The sequence below is a fragment of the Sebastes umbrosus genome, chromosome 22 (assembly GCF_015220745.1).
Source record: "Sebastes umbrosus isolate fSebUmb1 chromosome 22, fSebUmb1.pri, whole genome shotgun sequence".
NCBI lineage: Eukaryota > Metazoa > Chordata > Actinopteri > Perciformes > Sebastidae > Sebastes > Sebastes umbrosus.
In genome coordinates, this window is record NC_051290.1 from 22,387,981 (window position 1) to 22,405,628 (window position 17,648).

General features: G+C 44.8%; 1 protein-coding gene across 7 annotated transcripts in view; it reads left to right on the top strand.

Moving 5' to 3' along the window:
- LOC119482056 (NACHT, LRR and PYD domains-containing protein 3-like) overlaps positions 1 to 17,648 on the top strand; it is a 35,078-nt gene that overhangs the window by 6,601 nt on the left and 10,829 nt on the right. For 4 of the 7 annotated variants that reach the window (XM_037759438.1, XM_037759441.1, XM_037759437.1 and 1 more), the window contains 9 exons: positions 396 to 512; positions 622 to 738; positions 2,225 to 2,335; positions 9,571 to 9,649; positions 9,812 to 10,037; positions 12,255 to 14,034; positions 14,122 to 14,295; positions 14,594 to 14,767; positions 15,065 to 15,238. In XM_037759438.1, coding sequence (XP_037615366.1) covers positions 424 to 512; positions 622 to 738; positions 2,225 to 2,335; positions 9,571 to 9,649; positions 9,812 to 10,037; positions 12,255 to 14,034; positions 14,122 to 14,295; positions 14,594 to 14,767; positions 15,065 to 15,238 — 2,924 coding nt within the window. In that variant the 5' untranslated portion in view covers positions 396 to 423. Of the gene's footprint in view, positions 1 to 392; positions 513 to 621; positions 739 to 2,224; positions 2,336 to 9,570; positions 9,650 to 9,811; positions 10,038 to 12,254; positions 14,035 to 14,121; positions 14,296 to 14,593; positions 14,768 to 15,064; positions 15,239 to 17,648 lie in introns of all 7 variants that reach the window. The other 3 variants (XM_037759435.1, XM_037759439.1, XM_037759442.1) reach the window with 2 other exon arrangements.

Sequence of the window (17,648 nt, forward strand, 5' to 3'; positions counted from 1 at the left end):
GTCTGCGCTCTCCGAGTGCAGTTCTAGTTATAAAGTGTTACCGCTCTGACTGGATATAGTAGACTTGGAAAAAGAGGAACATTTCAAATGTTGAAGAGCTTTTCAAAGTCCGTCAAATACAAGTGAAAAGTGATGTCGTCCTCAAAGGAAGGCAGAGAAAATGTGGGTTATGCAGCATTTTTGGAATAATAATTAACTAGTTCACAGTGATTTTTGAATAGTATTTGTGCTTGGAATGCACATCCCTATTGTGAATGTCATTTCTTAGGGATGACTGTGCAGCTCAAAGTGCCAACAACATTGGAACAGTCCCATGAGTGTATTTAGTATTGAGGTGAATGAGCGCTGTGTGTTAGTCATGATGAAGAGGATTAATGTGTGAGCTCTCCCAGCAGCTTGTTGGCTTCATGTGAAGGCTCTGCTATGAGTCAGTGTGAGGACAAAGAGGAGGGAGTCTCTCCCTCTAAAACCACTCTGCGTGGGGATCATGACAGCCAGACCAGAGCTCAGAGGTGAGTTGACCATCTCTAACTGTCCACGACTCTTCTCCATGTCACAAAGTCTTTGATTCACTGACAATGTTTCTTAATATGTGAGCTTTAATGGATTTCTTTCTATCAGGATCCTTCAGGAACCAGACAGTCCTGAACCTGAACCCAGCTGTGTGTCCATGAAGAGTGACTGGTCTATGGGTCATCCTCTAACCTTCAAAGATGGACGCCACTCTGATGAACAACGGTGAGGATTTCAAACTGATAATGAAAACAAAGTGATGATGATATTGGACATTAGGGAAGTTAAATATAAAGATGGATACTCGGTATGGGACAAAAAATGGATTTACCTACAGTATGTATCGCAATTTTATTTTCACGATTTTGAAATAGATGTTTTTAATGCCAGAATCGATATATTTGCTTCATTTGAGTCTATGTGGAGGTAGAAGGAAGTTACCGCTTTTATTGTTGTAGTCTGAGTAACGTGACGTCATATCCGTTCCGTATCCGTCAACCAAAACAAACCTCAGCGAGCCAAAACGATAAAGTATAAAACTTCGTAGGGTCAGCGTGGATACGACCTGCACCCTCACATGTTAAATCCAGAGTGGTGAACACTACACATCCAGTAAAGGATGGAAACACTTTGGGTTTCACACATTGCAGGAAAAGCAGAGCTAGACATCACGGCTAAAGCTGCACGCTAACTCTGTGAAAGACAGGAAACGTTATTGTATCGCGTTAACGTTGCAGTCGAGCCGGCCGTCACTCTCATCTCCGTGGTCAAATGGGCCGATGCTACAACTGTAGAGCGCCCATATACTGACATGTATGTTCTCTGCATTCAAACGGCCCGATGGAGCTGACCATGGATGGATAAAGAGAACGGAGCTGACGGGAGAGCTAGAGACCACCTTGGAGAAGTTAGAGGAAGTAGACACGTGGGACTACGTCCACTTTTCAAAATAAGGTGTTAACAAAGGGAACTGTATATACAAAATACATATATGGAAATAAGAATGATGGATTATATTCACCAGAAGTATAAAACATTACATGTCCCTTATAAATTAAAAAGAAAATACCACTAATCTGTGAGGGAAATGTCTTTATTCTTTGATTTTTGGGTTGCTGGAAAAAATGTAGTAAATAATTCCTCACAATGACTGATATATTTGACTTCAGGACATCTCTGACTACATACATGCTGAAAATCAAACAGTTTTACTAGATTAATTTAGATATTTTTCAAAGTAAAAGTCCCTAGTAGTGTATGATTCAAATTTTTTCCATGACCTAGTGTTAAAAAAGTTAACAAAAATCACAATAAATCATAAAATCGAATACTTAGAAATCAAAATACATATTGAATCGGCACCCAAGTATGGTGATAGTATTGAATCAGGAGATAGGTGTATCGTCCCAGCTCTAATGGACACTCAGTTAAAACATCACGTCTGTTCCTCTTTTTATCAATAATACGACATTACTGTTGAACTAATATGATCACCCCACAGCATCATTTCCTGCCTCTGCTGCTCACTGCACTGAATACAGCTTTAAAATATTCATTGAAACATTCAATTTAACATTGAATTCATACAAAATGTAACCAAAAACTACCTGAAGACAAATATACTGTGTACAGTAGGTGTATTAAATCACTGACAGGTTTTGTCTCAGTGTGTTGTGAGTGCAGTGCTGAATTTATCTTGTGTTTCTATCAGGAGGAAGCTGGAAAAACCTGAACCTGAACCCAGCTGTGTGTCCATGAAGAGTGACTGGTCTATGGGTCATCCTATAACCTTCAAAGATGGACGCCACTCTGTTGAACAAAGGTGAGGATATCAAACTGATAATTAAAACAAAGTGATGATGATATCAGACATTAGGGAAGTTAAATATAAAGATTTATAGGCTACTCGGAATGGGACAAAAAATTGATTCAACTATGTATTGCAATTTTTTTTCCCATGATTTTGAAATAGATGTTTTAATGCCAGAATCGATATATTTGCTTCATTTGAGTCTATGTGGAGGTAGAAGGAAGTTACCGCTTTTATTATTGTAGTCTGAGTAACATGACGTCATATTCGTTCCGTATCCGTCAACAAAAACAAACCACAGCTAGCCAAGACTAGAAAGTAGAAAGCGTTGGAGGGTCAGTGTGGATACGACCTGCACCCTCCCATGTTAAATCCAGCGTGGTAAACACTACACATCCAGTAAAGGATGGAAACACTTTGGGTTTCACACATTGCAGGAAAGGCAGAGCTGGACATCACGGCTGAAGCTGCATGCTAACTCTGTCACGGATAGGAAACGCTATCGTATCGCGGTAACGTGCGGTCGAGCCGGCCATCACTCTCATATCCGTGGTCAAATGGGCCGACGCTACAACTGTAGAGCACCCATATACTGACATTTATGTTCTCTGCATTCAAACGGCCCCGATGGAGTTGACCATGGATGGATAAAGAGAACGGAGCTGACGGGAGAGCTAGAGACCACCTTGGAGAAGTTAGAGGAAGTAGACACGTGGGACTATGTCCGGTTTTCAAAATAAGGGGTTAACAAAGGGAACTGTATATACAAAACACATCTATGGAAGTAAGATTGACTGGATTATATTGATCAGAAGTATAAAACATTACATGTCCCTTATAAATTAAAAAGAAAATACCACTAATCTGTGAGGGAAATGTCTTTATTCTTTGATTTTTGGGTTGCTGGAAAAAATTTAATAAATAATTGCTGACAATGACTGCTATATTTGACTACAGGACATCTCTGACTACATACATGCTGAAAATCAAACAGTTTTACTGGATTAATTTAGAGATTTCCCAAAGTAAAAGTCCCTAGAAGTGTATGATTCAACTTTTTCCCATGGCCTAGTGTTAAAAAAGTTAACAAAAATCATCTTTTGGACAAAGACATTTTCTGGACGTTTTCAGAGCTAACCTCTCCGCCCGTCCCCGTGCTCCGGGTGAGAGTTTGGAAGTGTATGCAGCAGAAATAAGCAAGTTAGTTCCAGAAGCATTCCCAGACTACGGTGATACAGGTCACAGAGATGAAAAATTCCGCAGATTCTTTGCTGGGCTCGACCCGGCTCTGAGAGCTAAATGTTATGAACAAGGGGCTACTGACTTGGAAGAGGCCCTGGTAATTGCCGGGCGATGTGAGATGGCCAGAGAGACTCTTAAAATGGACTTTGGCAGAAATCACGTGCTCCAGCCTGCTACAGGGGGTGGTGCAGCTGCTATGGTGCACTCTATATCTGATGGTGGTTTATACAGCGCCATGGAAAGACTTTCCAAAGATATGAGGGATATGAGGATAGAAATGAGACAACTGGCAGAGGAAAATAACCGACTGAGATCCAGTGGCTGCAGAGACGAATGGAAGTGTCAGTGTGCTTGTGGGGAGCCCGGCTGCCAGTCACATCGCCCATGGGGTGAACAGAGAGGGCGTTCACCAGATCGTGGCTGGCATGAACGGGGGGAAGAGAGAGGCCCCGGGTAAAAGCAGGACCACCAGGTGCCCTACTACAACCGACCCCGCTCTCCAAGTTTGCAAAACCTTGCCAGGGGCCCCTTCAATGATGAAGCTCCGAGGAGGAGAGGAGTGCGTTTTCTCTCCCCCAGGAGAGACAACTCAGCCAGCCAGTCAGGAAAAGAGTTGTAGCTGATGTTGCAGCCCAAACACCAGCTACAGGGACTATGGGCCATATGGAGGAAGAAATGACTATCCCATCAACAGATAATGCACTGATACCGGACACAACACGGCGGCAGAGTACTTCATATGTGAGGGGAAGCATTGAAGGGACTGAAATCAACATATTCGTGTATTCAGGATCAACAGAGTCATTCATCAGTGCTGATTTCCCCATGTCTGTTCCCGCGCTGCGCCAGTGCCCCCTGAATGATGACTACATTGCTGCACGTGCTGTGAACGGCCAGATGCTTCACACTTTGGGCGCCATAACTGCTACCCTCCGTCTCGGTAATGAATCCTTGCAGCATGTTTTCTACATACTAAGGGGGTCTACGCAAGGGGCCCTGCTGGGCCTGGATTTCCTTGTCGCTAACCGTGCCCTCTTGGATTTTGCCCGTGGCAAACTACAGTTATGGGACACCAGTATTCCCCTTCTGAGTGGAAAAGACTTGATCCCAGAGTGTTGTAATGTATCCATTGTCTCTGCCATGTCACTGCCCCCCCCTCACTGAGATGCTGGTGCCGATATGTGTGTCCCTGGCCGGGCCTGCTGACCAGCTCCCTGATTTTGTGGGCTACTTGGCGCCAAACCTCCAGACTACAAGTGAGTGTGTTGTAGCTCACACAGTGACGCCAGTGAAGGATGGAGTTACTACAGCCCGTGTGGTCAGGACATTATACTGAGAGAGGGCATGCACCTGGGGGAGTTTTTCTTCGTGAATGAGTCAGAGATTGTGTCACTCCCGCAAGTCCCAGGTGAGACAGTCGCCTCCATTTCAGCCTCTGATGTGACTCCTGTGTCGCTGGAGGAGTCTCCGGCTAGTCAGCAGCAGAAAGCGCAACTAGTTGCATTACTAGCAGAGCACAAAGACATATTTAGCACCACAGGAGGGGTGACAGGCAAATGTGCACTCATAAAACATCATATCAGAACTGGTAATGATCCTCCCATTCGCCAGTGCGCTTACTGGACCTCACCTGAGAAGAGAGAGGAAATAGACAGGCAAGTGGCAACCCTGTTAGCAGACAGAGTAATCAAAGAGAGCTGCAGCCCCTGGGCCTCACCTGTCGTCCTAGTAAAGAAAAAGAACGGTGAGTGGAAATTTTGCTTTGACTATTGTCGCTTGAACAGTATCACAGTGAACGACTCTCATCCCCTTCCCAGGGTGGATGATACCTTGGATGCTTTAACAGGCTCCCTGTGGTTTAGTACTCTAACGGCTACTGGCAGGTTGAGGTTGCAGCAGAAGACAGGGAGAAAACAACCTTCACGACAGGCAGGGGCCTCTACCAGTGGCGTTCAATGCCAATGGTTCTTTCTAACTCCCCTGCAATGTTTCAGCGCATGATGGAACTAGTGCTCAGAGGGTTGACATGGCAGGTGTGCATGGCATACCTCGATGATGTTCTGATATATAGCCACACGTTTGAGGTGCATCTCTCCAGTTTGCGTGAAGTTTTCTCCAAGATCCAGGCTGCCGGCCTCAGACTAAACCCTAGAAAGTGCCATCTGGCTCGTGACCATGTAGTGTTTCTGGGGCATGTCGTTTCTCGCCACGGCCTGCAGCCAGACCCTCGAAACACCGACAAAGTCAGAAACTGGCCTACTCCTCGCAATCCAACTGAGGTGAGAGCATTTGTGAGCTTATGCTCTTACTACAGACTTTGCCCAGCGTGCAGCTCCTCTGCACCACTTGACATGTAAAGACACACCTTTCAAACGGACAACTGAATGCAAGGTAGCCTTTGGGTATCTGAAAGAGGTGTTCTCCTCTGCCCCAGTTGTCACTATGCCTGACTTCAGCCTCCCCTTTAAAGTGTGTACGGATGCCTCCTTGGAAGCAGTGGGGGCTGTGCTAGCTCAAGACAGGGAAGGACTAGAGAGAGTGGTAGTGTATGCCAGTCAGTTGCTCTCTCCCACCGAAAGGCACTGGTCCACATTCGACAGAGAGCTGTATGCTATAGTGTAGGCTGTACGTCAGTTCCGACACTACATTGGGTCAGCTGCCTTCACCATAATTACTGATCACAAGCCTCTGTTGGGCTTTCGCGGCATGTCTATTGACAAGGATCCCACTGGAAAGAGAGCAAGATGGATACTGGAACTGGACCCCTTCAACTGGGTCATAAAGCACAAGGATGGACAACGGCATACAAATGCGGATGCTCTCTCCCGACGACCGCAGGTCCCTGAGGTCGGTGTGTTAAATGACACCTCACAGGAAGCAAACATCCAAGTTAATGCCATAGACTCAGACGGGGACTCAAGTGTTCCACAGACAGAGACTTTGTCCCAGCCACACACTGTGAACCCCCAGCCCTCTGACCTCACCACCGGGTGTGTGGACATGGACAATGAGTCAAATGACTTGTCTTTTATGCATGCACTTTCCCACGATGAAACTGAAATAAAAGAACTGCAACAGGCCGATCCACACATTAGTGAGGTGCTGGACTGGATGGAGAGGAGTGGGTCTCGTCCACTTCAGGGGCAGATGAGAGGAAGCTCCCGGTGTCTTAGGAAATTATGGACTGAATTTCCTCGGCTTTCTGTTGTGAATGGACTGCTTTGGCGAACTGTGAAGTGTTTCCTTACGGGGGATGCTCTGTGTCAAGTTGTGGTACCCTCCTCGCTTATTCCTGATGTGCTGCAGCACCTGCATGAAGGACCCGCCTCGGCACATTTTTCAGCAGTTCGAGTATGGGAACGAGCACGCCGAACTTGCTACTGGCCCTTTATGTTCAAGGATATTCGCCAGTGGTGTGAGCAGTGCATCCCATGTCAAACCCGCAGGGCCCCCGTGCCTAAGCATCGAGCACCAATGTGGGGGTCCCAAGCAACTCGGCCATGCCAGAGAGTGGCTACTGACATTCTTGAATTACCAGTGACTTCCAAGGGCAACAGGTATGTGTTAGTAGTGGAAGACTACTTTTCTATTTTTAAATCTGTATGTTCTCCCAAATCACACAGCCCAATCAGTAGCACAGTGTTTGTTTGAAGACTATGTGCTAGTGCACGGCATACCAGAATCAGTTCACAGTGATCAGGGCAGGCAGTTATCTGAAACATGTGGCATTTGCCTATAACACATCTGTTCATGCCAGCACCAACTACACTCCTTACTACCTAACTCATGGACGGGAAACCTGTGTCCCGGTGGATGTTGTGGTACCATCCCAGATGGTGCACTCGGACATAACTCTTTCTCATGCTGACTTTGTGACCTCTCTGGCGGAGAGGCTGGAAACTGCTTTTGCCGGTGCCAGGCCGTGTGATGCCGACGCCCACGAGAAACAAAAACTGTACCATGATGGAGTGGTTTGTCATCAGCCGTATGCAGAAGGGGATCTGGTATGGCTGCATGATCCTACAGAGGATCGTATGAAACTTGCTCCCCACTCGAAGGGCCCTACAGGGTCTTGGCAGTGATGGACTCCCAGGGAGAACCTGGACTCACCTATCGTATAGGCAAACAGTGGTGCTCTGACGCACAGGGGCGGGTAGTCCATTACGATAGACTGCACACTCTGCCGAGACCTGCTGGCTCTTCGAGGAGCCTCCCAGCTTCTCCTCTTCAAAATCCCTCGCTGCAGGACGAGGGGTCACCAGATAGGGACTGTGTGGCTGAGGAGCCACCGGTCACTGGTGGCTCAGGGACTGTTCATGTCTGGGACGTTAATGACCCGCAACAGACTGCGTCTCGCTCTGGACAAATTGTGAGACAACCAGTTCATTTCAAGGATTTTGTTACTTATGGTTAACTGGATTTATTTCAGAGTTGTGATATTTACATGTTCTGCAATTTTCTACCATTTTCATGTTACTTTAATCGGGGGTGGGGGGTAGTATAGGTGACATTATGGTTGGACATGGTTTCTCCTTGCAGTAGCATCTTGTTTCAATGTAAGATGGTTTGTCTAAGTAATACGTGTATCAGCTATCTGGTGTGCGAAAATAGTGTGACATGCTTTGTTGTGCAGTTATGTAAGGTACATGGAAATCTTTCACTGTTGAATTTTTTTGTTGTTATGCTGGCAGGTTGATATGAGTGTGTACACATGGGTTTATTGCACTTACCATGTTCCTGTTTAGAAACGGGGACGTTTCTTTTTGGAGGAGGGGAGGTATGTAACATTTATGGAGTTGAAGCATTTCAGGTTAATGAGCTTTTATTGTGAAGAGAAAGCGGAAGTGTAATGTGTGTATGTGTTACTACTGTGACGAGGGAGGAGCTCAAGTCAGTAAAGGAAGTTGCCAGCATGTATTAACCTCCATCTCATCGTGTCCTTATTTTATAATAAATAAGTACAGGTGCACATAAAAGACCGTTCGGTTACACTAGCGTGAGTTAGCTGCTAGCTAGCTAGATAGTGGAAAACAGGTGCTTTGGTTTGAGCATTGTGTCCTGCAGTGACAACTCTACATAAATTTCCACTCTCTAGTGTTGACTTTTGTCCAAAGTACGTATATTGCCAAGAAGTGAAAGCAATTGGTCGTTCCATTGCAACATCAGCGCCCAGCAACAAAGCTATGCTTCCACCATTTTGGACTGAAAGCGACTAAAAAAGTCTGCTTAAAAAGTGCCATACAAAAGTAAAACAAAATTATTTCTATTCTACCAAAATGGCCTTTGTTAAACAATAAAGAATGCATTTAATAAGCGTTTGTACTGAAGTCCAAAACAGCGAAGAAAACTCTGAAGTTTTGTCTCTTTGTTTCTATACTCTTTGCTTTGTCCAGCCGGCATCTATCTGACAGCGAGGGTTTACAAAAACACTGTCGACACGACTTTGTGCTTTTGTATGCTGACTGGCTGGTGTACTGATATGCTTCTGTACTTTTGTAGCTCCTTATAGCGGAGCCATCTAAACCAGGAGACACTACAAATGTCCTCATATGTGATTTCAGGCCATTTTTGTACATCGTCCTTCCACTCAACGATGGCTGATGGATGTGGTATTGTAAAACCGTCTCTGGTAAAACCATCCGATCACCACAGTGTAGCTGCTTAATAGCACTGCTGGCACTAAACTGGAAGAACTAACACAACTACGTTCCAGCCGGAAGTGAAAAAATGTGCTGGGCAGCATAAGGTGAATATGGAGGGGTTGGTGAGAGCTGTTGGGACTAAACCAAACTGACTGAAGAAAACAGTGAGCTGAAAGCTACAAACAGCTGCAGACTGAGCTGTTGATTCTCAGTGGGATCAGCAGGACTAGTAAACATTTAACACTACAGGGAGTCATCTGATTCACTGTTGACATCCAAATATCACTTCATGGACCTGTACCTGGTGTTTGTCTCTGTGTGGACAGACATGATGTGAGCTCATTCTTCATGATTCCTCCACAGAGTGGACCAGGAGAGCTCGGATGTTCCCAGTTTTCAGTCTGCCCGGCAGCATCAAACACACCTGGACTCCATATTTATGGTCTGTACATGTACAACAACTACTTTTACGTCTATTCTGCTCACAGTCATCTCCATGCTGCGTTTATTAGACCAGTGGGATGTCATTCTGTCCAACATGGATCTGATGTTTGGTTCCATGATTCTAGTTTGATCGTGTCATTCATATAATATTCTGTTCCAGCTGCTGGAGGAGAACATCGTCACTTTTGTGAAGAACGAGCTGAAGAAGATCCAGAAGGTTGTAAATTCAGATTACCCAGAATGCCTAGAGAGTGAGAGGGAGGATGAGGAGGTGTTGGACGGTGAGGATGAAGAGAAGAGGAGCAGCAGAGAGGAATTTCTGAAGATCACACTGCACTTCCTGAGGAGAATGAAGCAGGGGGAGCTGGCTGACTGTCTGCAGAGCAGTAAGAGGATTTCTCTAAAGATTTAACATGTTGGATGAATGGGACGTTTACTAATGTCTCAAGAGATGGACCCAAATATAGACCTTTTGTGTGTCGACATTATGATTACGTCACAGTGTTAGCTGGAGGCTAACACTAGCAGTGGGCTAAAGTTACACATCTAAAATGTCATCTTGCTGTGTTGTTGGGTGCCAGAATCCAGATATCACAACAGTTGAGATGACAAACTGTGATTCGAGGCTCTAGCGAGCTACAATATCAGAGAAACGTTTCAGAGATGGAGAGTAAATGTTGCTAATAGTTAGCCCTCTGCTAACCGTAGCCGTGAGCCGTTGACTGCGGTTAGCAGAAGGCTAAACTATTAACAACCCTTTCTCTCCATCTCTGAAACGCTTCGCTGATATTGTACGACTCTCTTTTTGACTGACTTTACTGAAGGATAGTTAACTATAGGCATCCAAAGATTTATATGCCCTCAATTTATCTTACAGCGCTGCTGTTGGCTAGCAGCCCGCTGGTCAGACGGCTGGCTACTTAGCTAGCTTAGCTTGCTAATTCCACCATGCTGTTATGAAACACAGAAAATGAGGTGAACAGCAAAAGCTTTCCTACGCTGTGACAAGAGTGTGTGGATGAAGCATTAAGTTGTTAAATTTGACTCATTGAGCGACTGGCTAGTTAGCTAGCTACCTTGCTAATTCCACCATGCTACAGAAAATGAGCCCAACAGCGCTGGGTCATGGTCCCTCTGCCTCACTCCTCGCCACTAGGAGACTACTTCACTGGGAGGAGAGCAGGCGTTAGCTAGCTAGCTTGTCAGTCTCTTGACAAGCTAGCTAGCTAACTAGCAAGTTCTGGAAACAGACAATCTGGCTAGCTAACTAGCCAGTTCTGGAGACAGATAAGCTAGCTGGCTACCTAGCAAGCCATTTACTCCTCCCGAAGTAATCTCTCAGCGGCATAGGGGTCGGCTAATCTGGTCCCATTGGTTAATGTTAACTTTCTCAAACAGAAAAGAGGTCTATACATCAGACCGGCAATACACCATCAAGATTAGGCTCTCATGATCACAGTTCCTTTTTTGGGGAAAACGATCCCGTGTACCTCATAGACGGTAAAAGAGTATACAGAAGAAGTTGAAACGTCTCCAAACTTCTACTTTAAACAAACTGGTGCCCAAGAGTTGCTGTGTAGTTGGTTGCACCAACAATAAATCCAAAAACGCTGATCTCTGATTTGTTCCCCTGCCATGTCCTAAAAAAGATATAACTTCTTTATGCCTCCAAGCTATAGACCAGACCAGCTTGGCTTTATGGCTCCAAGCTGTAGACCAGTACAGCATGGCTTTATGACTCCAAGCTATAGACCAGACCAGCTTGGCTTTATGGCTCCAAGCTATAGACCAGACCAGCATGGCTTTATGACTCCAAGCTATAGACCAGACCAGCATGGCTTTATGACTCCAAGCTATAGACCAGACCAGCATGGCGTTATCTCCCTTTTGAAGGAAAGAAACGTGCCGTCACAGGAGAGAAAATTATGAAAAGCTGTTGTGTAGCGGGTTAACGAGGCTTTCACACTGAGATCTGAGGCTCATACGATTTGTGAATATTCACTGTCAGTGTGCTAAATGGCTAAATGATGCTGATGACAGTGACTAGCATGGCTAGCTAACGTTAGCTTGAGTGGGAGGGTGCTGCAGTAATACAGTCATACATTAACGTTGTTGCAGCATCTTACTAAATCTCAGCCTATAGATCAAACAGTTGGTTATTAACACGTTGGTTATATACAGACAACACTTAGCCTAACGGGATTCAATCAGATATGTAGAGATGTCTGGATCAGTAATATCCTCTACTGTGTTGGATGGGGGAAGACTGAAGGGACATGGCGGCGATCAACCTTTATTTATTAAGATATCGCCAATGCTCAGGTCCAGGCAAGGTTGCCAAAAAATAAGTAGACATGTGTATTAAAAAAACGTTTGTATAACAAGAGTTGAATGCATATGAATTTGTCAAAATTACAATCCAGACATTCGTCAAATTACACTGAAGTCTATGAGATCTTTGGTTTTCTGTCCCCCAAAAGGGGGCGTGGCCTTGAGTTTTTGCGAAGCACCCGTATGTGCCAGTCTGATGTATATTAATTTACTCATTCTTAAAGTAAATATTGAAATTTGTTCTTTGACTTATTGATCTTGTGTTCATTCAGGAACTCTTGGTGCAGTTTGTCAGCGTGAACTCAAATCTAACCTGAAGAAGAAGTTCCAGTGTGTGTTTGAGGGGATCGCTAAAGCAGGAAACCCAACCCTTCTGAATCAGGTCTACACAGAGCTCCACATCACAGAGGGAGGGACTGCAGAGGTCAATTGTGAACATGAGGTCAGACAGATTGAAACAGCATCCAGGAAACCACACAGACCAGAGACAACAATCAGACAAGAAGACATCTTTAAAGCCTCACCTGGAAGAGATGAACCAATCAGAACAGTGATGACGAAGGGAGTGGCTGGCATCGGGAAAACAGTCTTAACACAGAAGTTCACTCTGGACTGGGCTGAAGACAAAGCCAACCAGGACATACAGTTCACATTTCCATTCACTTTCAGAGAGCTGAATGTGCTGAACGAGAAAAAGTACAGCTTGGTGGAGCTTGTTCATTACTTCTTTACTGAAACCAAAGAAGCAGGAATCTGCAGGTTTGAAGAGTTCCAGGTTGTGTTCATCTTTGACGGTCTGGATGAGTGTCGACTTCCTCTGGACTTTCACAACAACAAGATCCTGACTGATGTCACAGAGTCCACCTCAGTGGATGTGCTGCTGACAAACCTCATCAGGGGGAACATGCTTCCCTCTGCTCACATCTGGATAACCACACGACCTGCAGCAGCCAATCAGATCCCACCTGAGTGTGTTGACATGGTGACAGAGGTCAGAGGGTTCACCGACCCACAGAAGGAGGAGTACTTCAGGAAGAGATCCAGAGATAAGAAGCAGACCAGAACAATCATCTCCCATATCAAGACATCACGAAGCCTCCACATCATGTGCCACATCCCGGTCTTCTGCTGGATCACGTCTACAGTTCTGGAGGAGGTGTTGAAGACCAGAGAGGGAGGACAGCTGCCCAAGACCCTGACTGAGATGTACATCCACTTCCTGGTGGTTCAGTCCAAAGTGAAGAACATCAAGTATGATGGAGGAGCTGAGACAGATCCACACTGGAATCCAGAGAGCAGGAAGATGATCGAGTGTCTGGGAAAACTGGCTTTTGATCAGCTGCAGAAAGGCAACCTGATTTTCTATGAATCCGACCTGACAGAGTGTGGCATCGATATCAGAGCAGCCTCAGTGTACTCAGGAGTGTTCACAGAGATCTTTAAAGAGGAGAGAGGACTGTACCAGGACAAGGTGTTCTGCTTCGTCCATCTGAGTGTTCAGGAGTTTCTGGCTGCTCTTCATGTCCATCTGACATTCATCAACTCTGGAGTCAATCTGATGGCAGAAGAAGAAACAACATCCAAGAAGTCTGAGACACACTTCTACCAGAGTGCTGTGGACAAGGCCTTGCAGAGTCCAAATGGACACCTGGACTTGTTCCTCCGCTTCCTCCTGGGTCTTTCGCTGCAGACCAATCAGACTCTCCTACGAGGCCTGCTGACACGGACAGGAAGTAGCTCACAGACCAATCAGGAAACGGTCCAGCACATCAGGAAGAAGCTCGATGAGGATCTCTCTGCAGAGAAAAGCATCAATCTGTTCCACTGTCTGAATGAACTGAATGATCGTTCTCTAGTGACACAGATCCAACGGTTCCTGAGTTCAGGAAATCTCTCCCCATATATACTGTCTCCTGCTCAGTGGTCAGCTGTGGTCTTCATCTTACTGTCATCAGGAAAACATCTGGATGTGTTTGACCTGAAGAAATACTCTGCTTCAGAGGAGGCTCTTCTGATGCTGCTGCCAGTGGTCAAAGCTTCCAACAAAGCTCTGTAAGTACAGAGATAGTTGGATTCATATATCAGAACTTAAATACTCTATCTTTTCAACTTATTTTTTCTTCATTATTGTCTCCTCAGACTGAGTGGCTGCAACCTCTCAGAGAGAAGCTGTGAAGCTCTGTCCTCAGTCCTCAGCTCCCGGTCCTCTAGTCTGAGAGAGCTGGACCTGAGTAACAACAACCTGCAGGATTCAGGAGTGAAGCTGTTGTCAGCTGGAGTGAAGAGTCCACACTGTACTCTGGAAACTCTCAGGTCAGGATTCATCAACATGTCCCATTAAATCCTGATTTACATAAACGGATACACTCGTAACCTGCATCTGTCTCTGATAATATGGTTTCAAACCAGTTGAATTTATTTTATTTCAATCTCTTCCCATGAGCACATTTTATGTTGTTGTTTTTTTCTCTCCCTCTCTCTCTCTATTGTTTATGAAATATCCGAAAGGAATCAGAGAGCTACCAGTAATGTTGTCAGAATGTTGATGGACATTAGTGGGTGTTTGGTTGTGACTAGAGAAATATGTGATGTGTGTTATGTGTGTTTGCAGGCTGTCAGGCTGTCTGATCACAGAGGAAGGCTGGTCTTCTCTGGCCTCAGCTCTGAGCTCCAACCCCTCCCATCTGAGAGAGCTGGACCTGAGTAACAACAACCTGCAGGATTCAGGAGTGAAGCTGTTGTCTGCTGGACTGGAGAGTCCACACTGTACTCTGGAAACTCTCAGGTCAGGATTCATCAACATGTCCCATTAAATCCTGATTTACATTAACGGATAAACTGGTAACCTGCATCTGTCTCTGATAATATGGTTTCAAACCAGTTGAATTTATTTTGTTTCAATCTCTTCCCATGAGCACATTTTATGTTGTTGTTTTTTTTTCTCTCTCTCTCTCTATTGTGAATTGAAATATCCGAGAGGAATTGGAGAGCTACCAGTAATGTTGTCAGATTGTTGATGGACATTAGTGGGTGTTTGGTTGTGACTAGAGAAATATGTGACGTGTGTTATGTGTGTTTGCAGGCTGTCAGGCTGTCTGATCACAGAGGAAGGCTGTTCTTCCCTGGCTTCAGCTCTGAGCTCCAACCCCTCCCATCTGAGAGAGCTGGACCTGAGCTACAATCATCCAGGAGACTCCGGAGGGAAGCTGCTGTCTTCTGGACTGGATGATCCACACTGGAGACTGGACACTCTCAGGTATGAAGAGGCCTGCTGCAGTATAGTAGTAGAGTACACTTTACACCACCTGTTCAGGTACACTGTAAACTACCTGCTCAGGTACACTGTAAATGGATGTGAAAGCAGCTGGTTTATATCATGTTAGACACAACTACTTTACAGGCTGAAAATATGTCAGATGTTGTGTTTACAGCTTGTTTTCACTGAAACTCAAGTGGACAAAGAAATCAGTTGACGCAGATTTAAACATTTGATTTACGGACTGACTGGTAGAGGAAATATCTGAAATTGCAGATGATTGTCAATATAATACTGATAATAATATATCATTAATAAGTGAACATAATGAGCTGTAGTCATCTGATTATACCCCCGCGACAACGTAGTATATAGCGCTCCACGTGTCTGTCCATCCGTCCGTTCGCGTGTCACACTTTCGTTTCCGGATCAGAACTCGTAAACTACTTAAAGGCCGTTTAAAGGAAATTCACAGATTTGTTTCTAAACACACTATAAATGTTGGAAAATAATTACTGAAAACGTGCAATAGCTGTGTACATTGTAGTACTGGATTTTAGAGTTAGGCCGTTAAACTGTTGACACACTGGAGTCATCCTTAACTTAACTCCACCCGTCTTTACAAACATGGTTTTGGAAAGCCAAAATAGAAGTTACAGTCATAATCCAGACTAAAAACAACACAGTTAAACTGACAAATGCAGGAAGGACAGATGGATTTATGCTGTGGGTGTTTACCGCTTTGAATTATGTTTTTATATTTATTTTTTTAGTTGCATTTGAGTCTGTTTCACACCGCTGGAGAGGGGGGGGTGGGGGGGGGTGGGGGGGGCGCAGCTGAAAGAAGGTTGAAATAGTCATAGATGCCACATTTTAGCCAAAGGGTATAAAGAAGTGTAATCTATTCATCCATTACACTCCTAAAAGCTACTTAAATTAATAAATCTGTTAATTTACGCATTCACACATCGGGAGTTTTTTCTTTCACCAGCTGTCCTTCCTGCATTTCAAGCAGGAGAGACTCGTATGAATTGAATGGTGATTTATTACAAAGTGCACAAATTTATGAATAGTAACAGTCTTTGGCAATTTAGACCCAATGTGACATAGTAAGGGGGAAGTAATGCCATAGTTGGATTAGGATTATTCCCCCCGGGTCTAGACACTGGTGATTGTGGTAGTGAAAAGATTGATGCAGATCCGACGAATGAAGTGGAGCAGGATTGCTCTGATGTGATGAATCTGGAGGTGATGGGGTGGTGGAGGGTTGCATCAGTTTGTGCTGATACTGACACTGAAAACAGCATAGAGGAGAACGTTTTTTAAACTTTTGACAGCAACGATGTGATTGGTTTAGGGAGATATGGCAAGATCTGATTGGTCACTGAAAAGAGAGATGCCCATAATCAGCTGACATAGTAATAGCCAATGAGAGAGAGACCCAGAATGAATGAGAATGAATGAGATTGCACCCCTAGTCTTCCTGGCTGAATTTACGCATAAGCTTCATTTCAATCAGGAGAGACGTATGAATTGAATGAAAAGGTTATTTATTACAAAGTGCACAAATTTATGAATAGTAACAGTCTTTGGCGATTTAGACCCAATGTGACATAGTAAGGGGAAAGTGATGCAGTAGTTGGATCAGGATTATTCCCCTAAAGAAAACAGGGAATAAATACGTTGATTTATTGCCTATAAATATGACGTTAAAACAGTGCACGCCTCCTTACCTTACAGCATCTGTGAAATTTAAGCAGAAATAAAATTAATTAGATCATGATGAAAACAAATTATAACTCACATGGTATGAGGTAAAGATAGAACCCGATATAGAATATGATCACAAGACCAGGTGATTGTGATAACCTAAGAACAGTGCCAGAGTGGGGTCGAGATAGACCAGTGCAATAGTAAGGTCACATGACAAGTGTAATAAGTGGGGTCATGATATACCGTTCAAAGAGTGAGACCCACTGAATTATGAGGGCACATTTTCCTACTATGAATGATGTCAAATCAGACTAGTGTAATGTGAGATCTCATTGGACCAGTTAAATTTGAAGATCACAGCGGACCATGCTGAGACGCAGGTCACAGCGGACCATGTTGAGACGCAGGTCACACGGACCATGTTGAGATGCAGGTCACGCGGACCATGTTGAGACGCAGGCCACACGGACCATGTTGAGACGCATGTCACAGCGGGCCATTTTGAGACGCAGGTCACGCGGACCATGTTGAGACGCAGGTCACAGCGGACCATGTTTAGACTCAGGTCACAGCAGACCATGTTGAGTCTCAGGTCACAGCGGACCATGATGAGACGCAGGTCACACGGACCTTGTTGAGACGCATGTCACAGCGGGCCATTTTGAGACGCAGGTCACGCGGACCATGTTGAGACGCA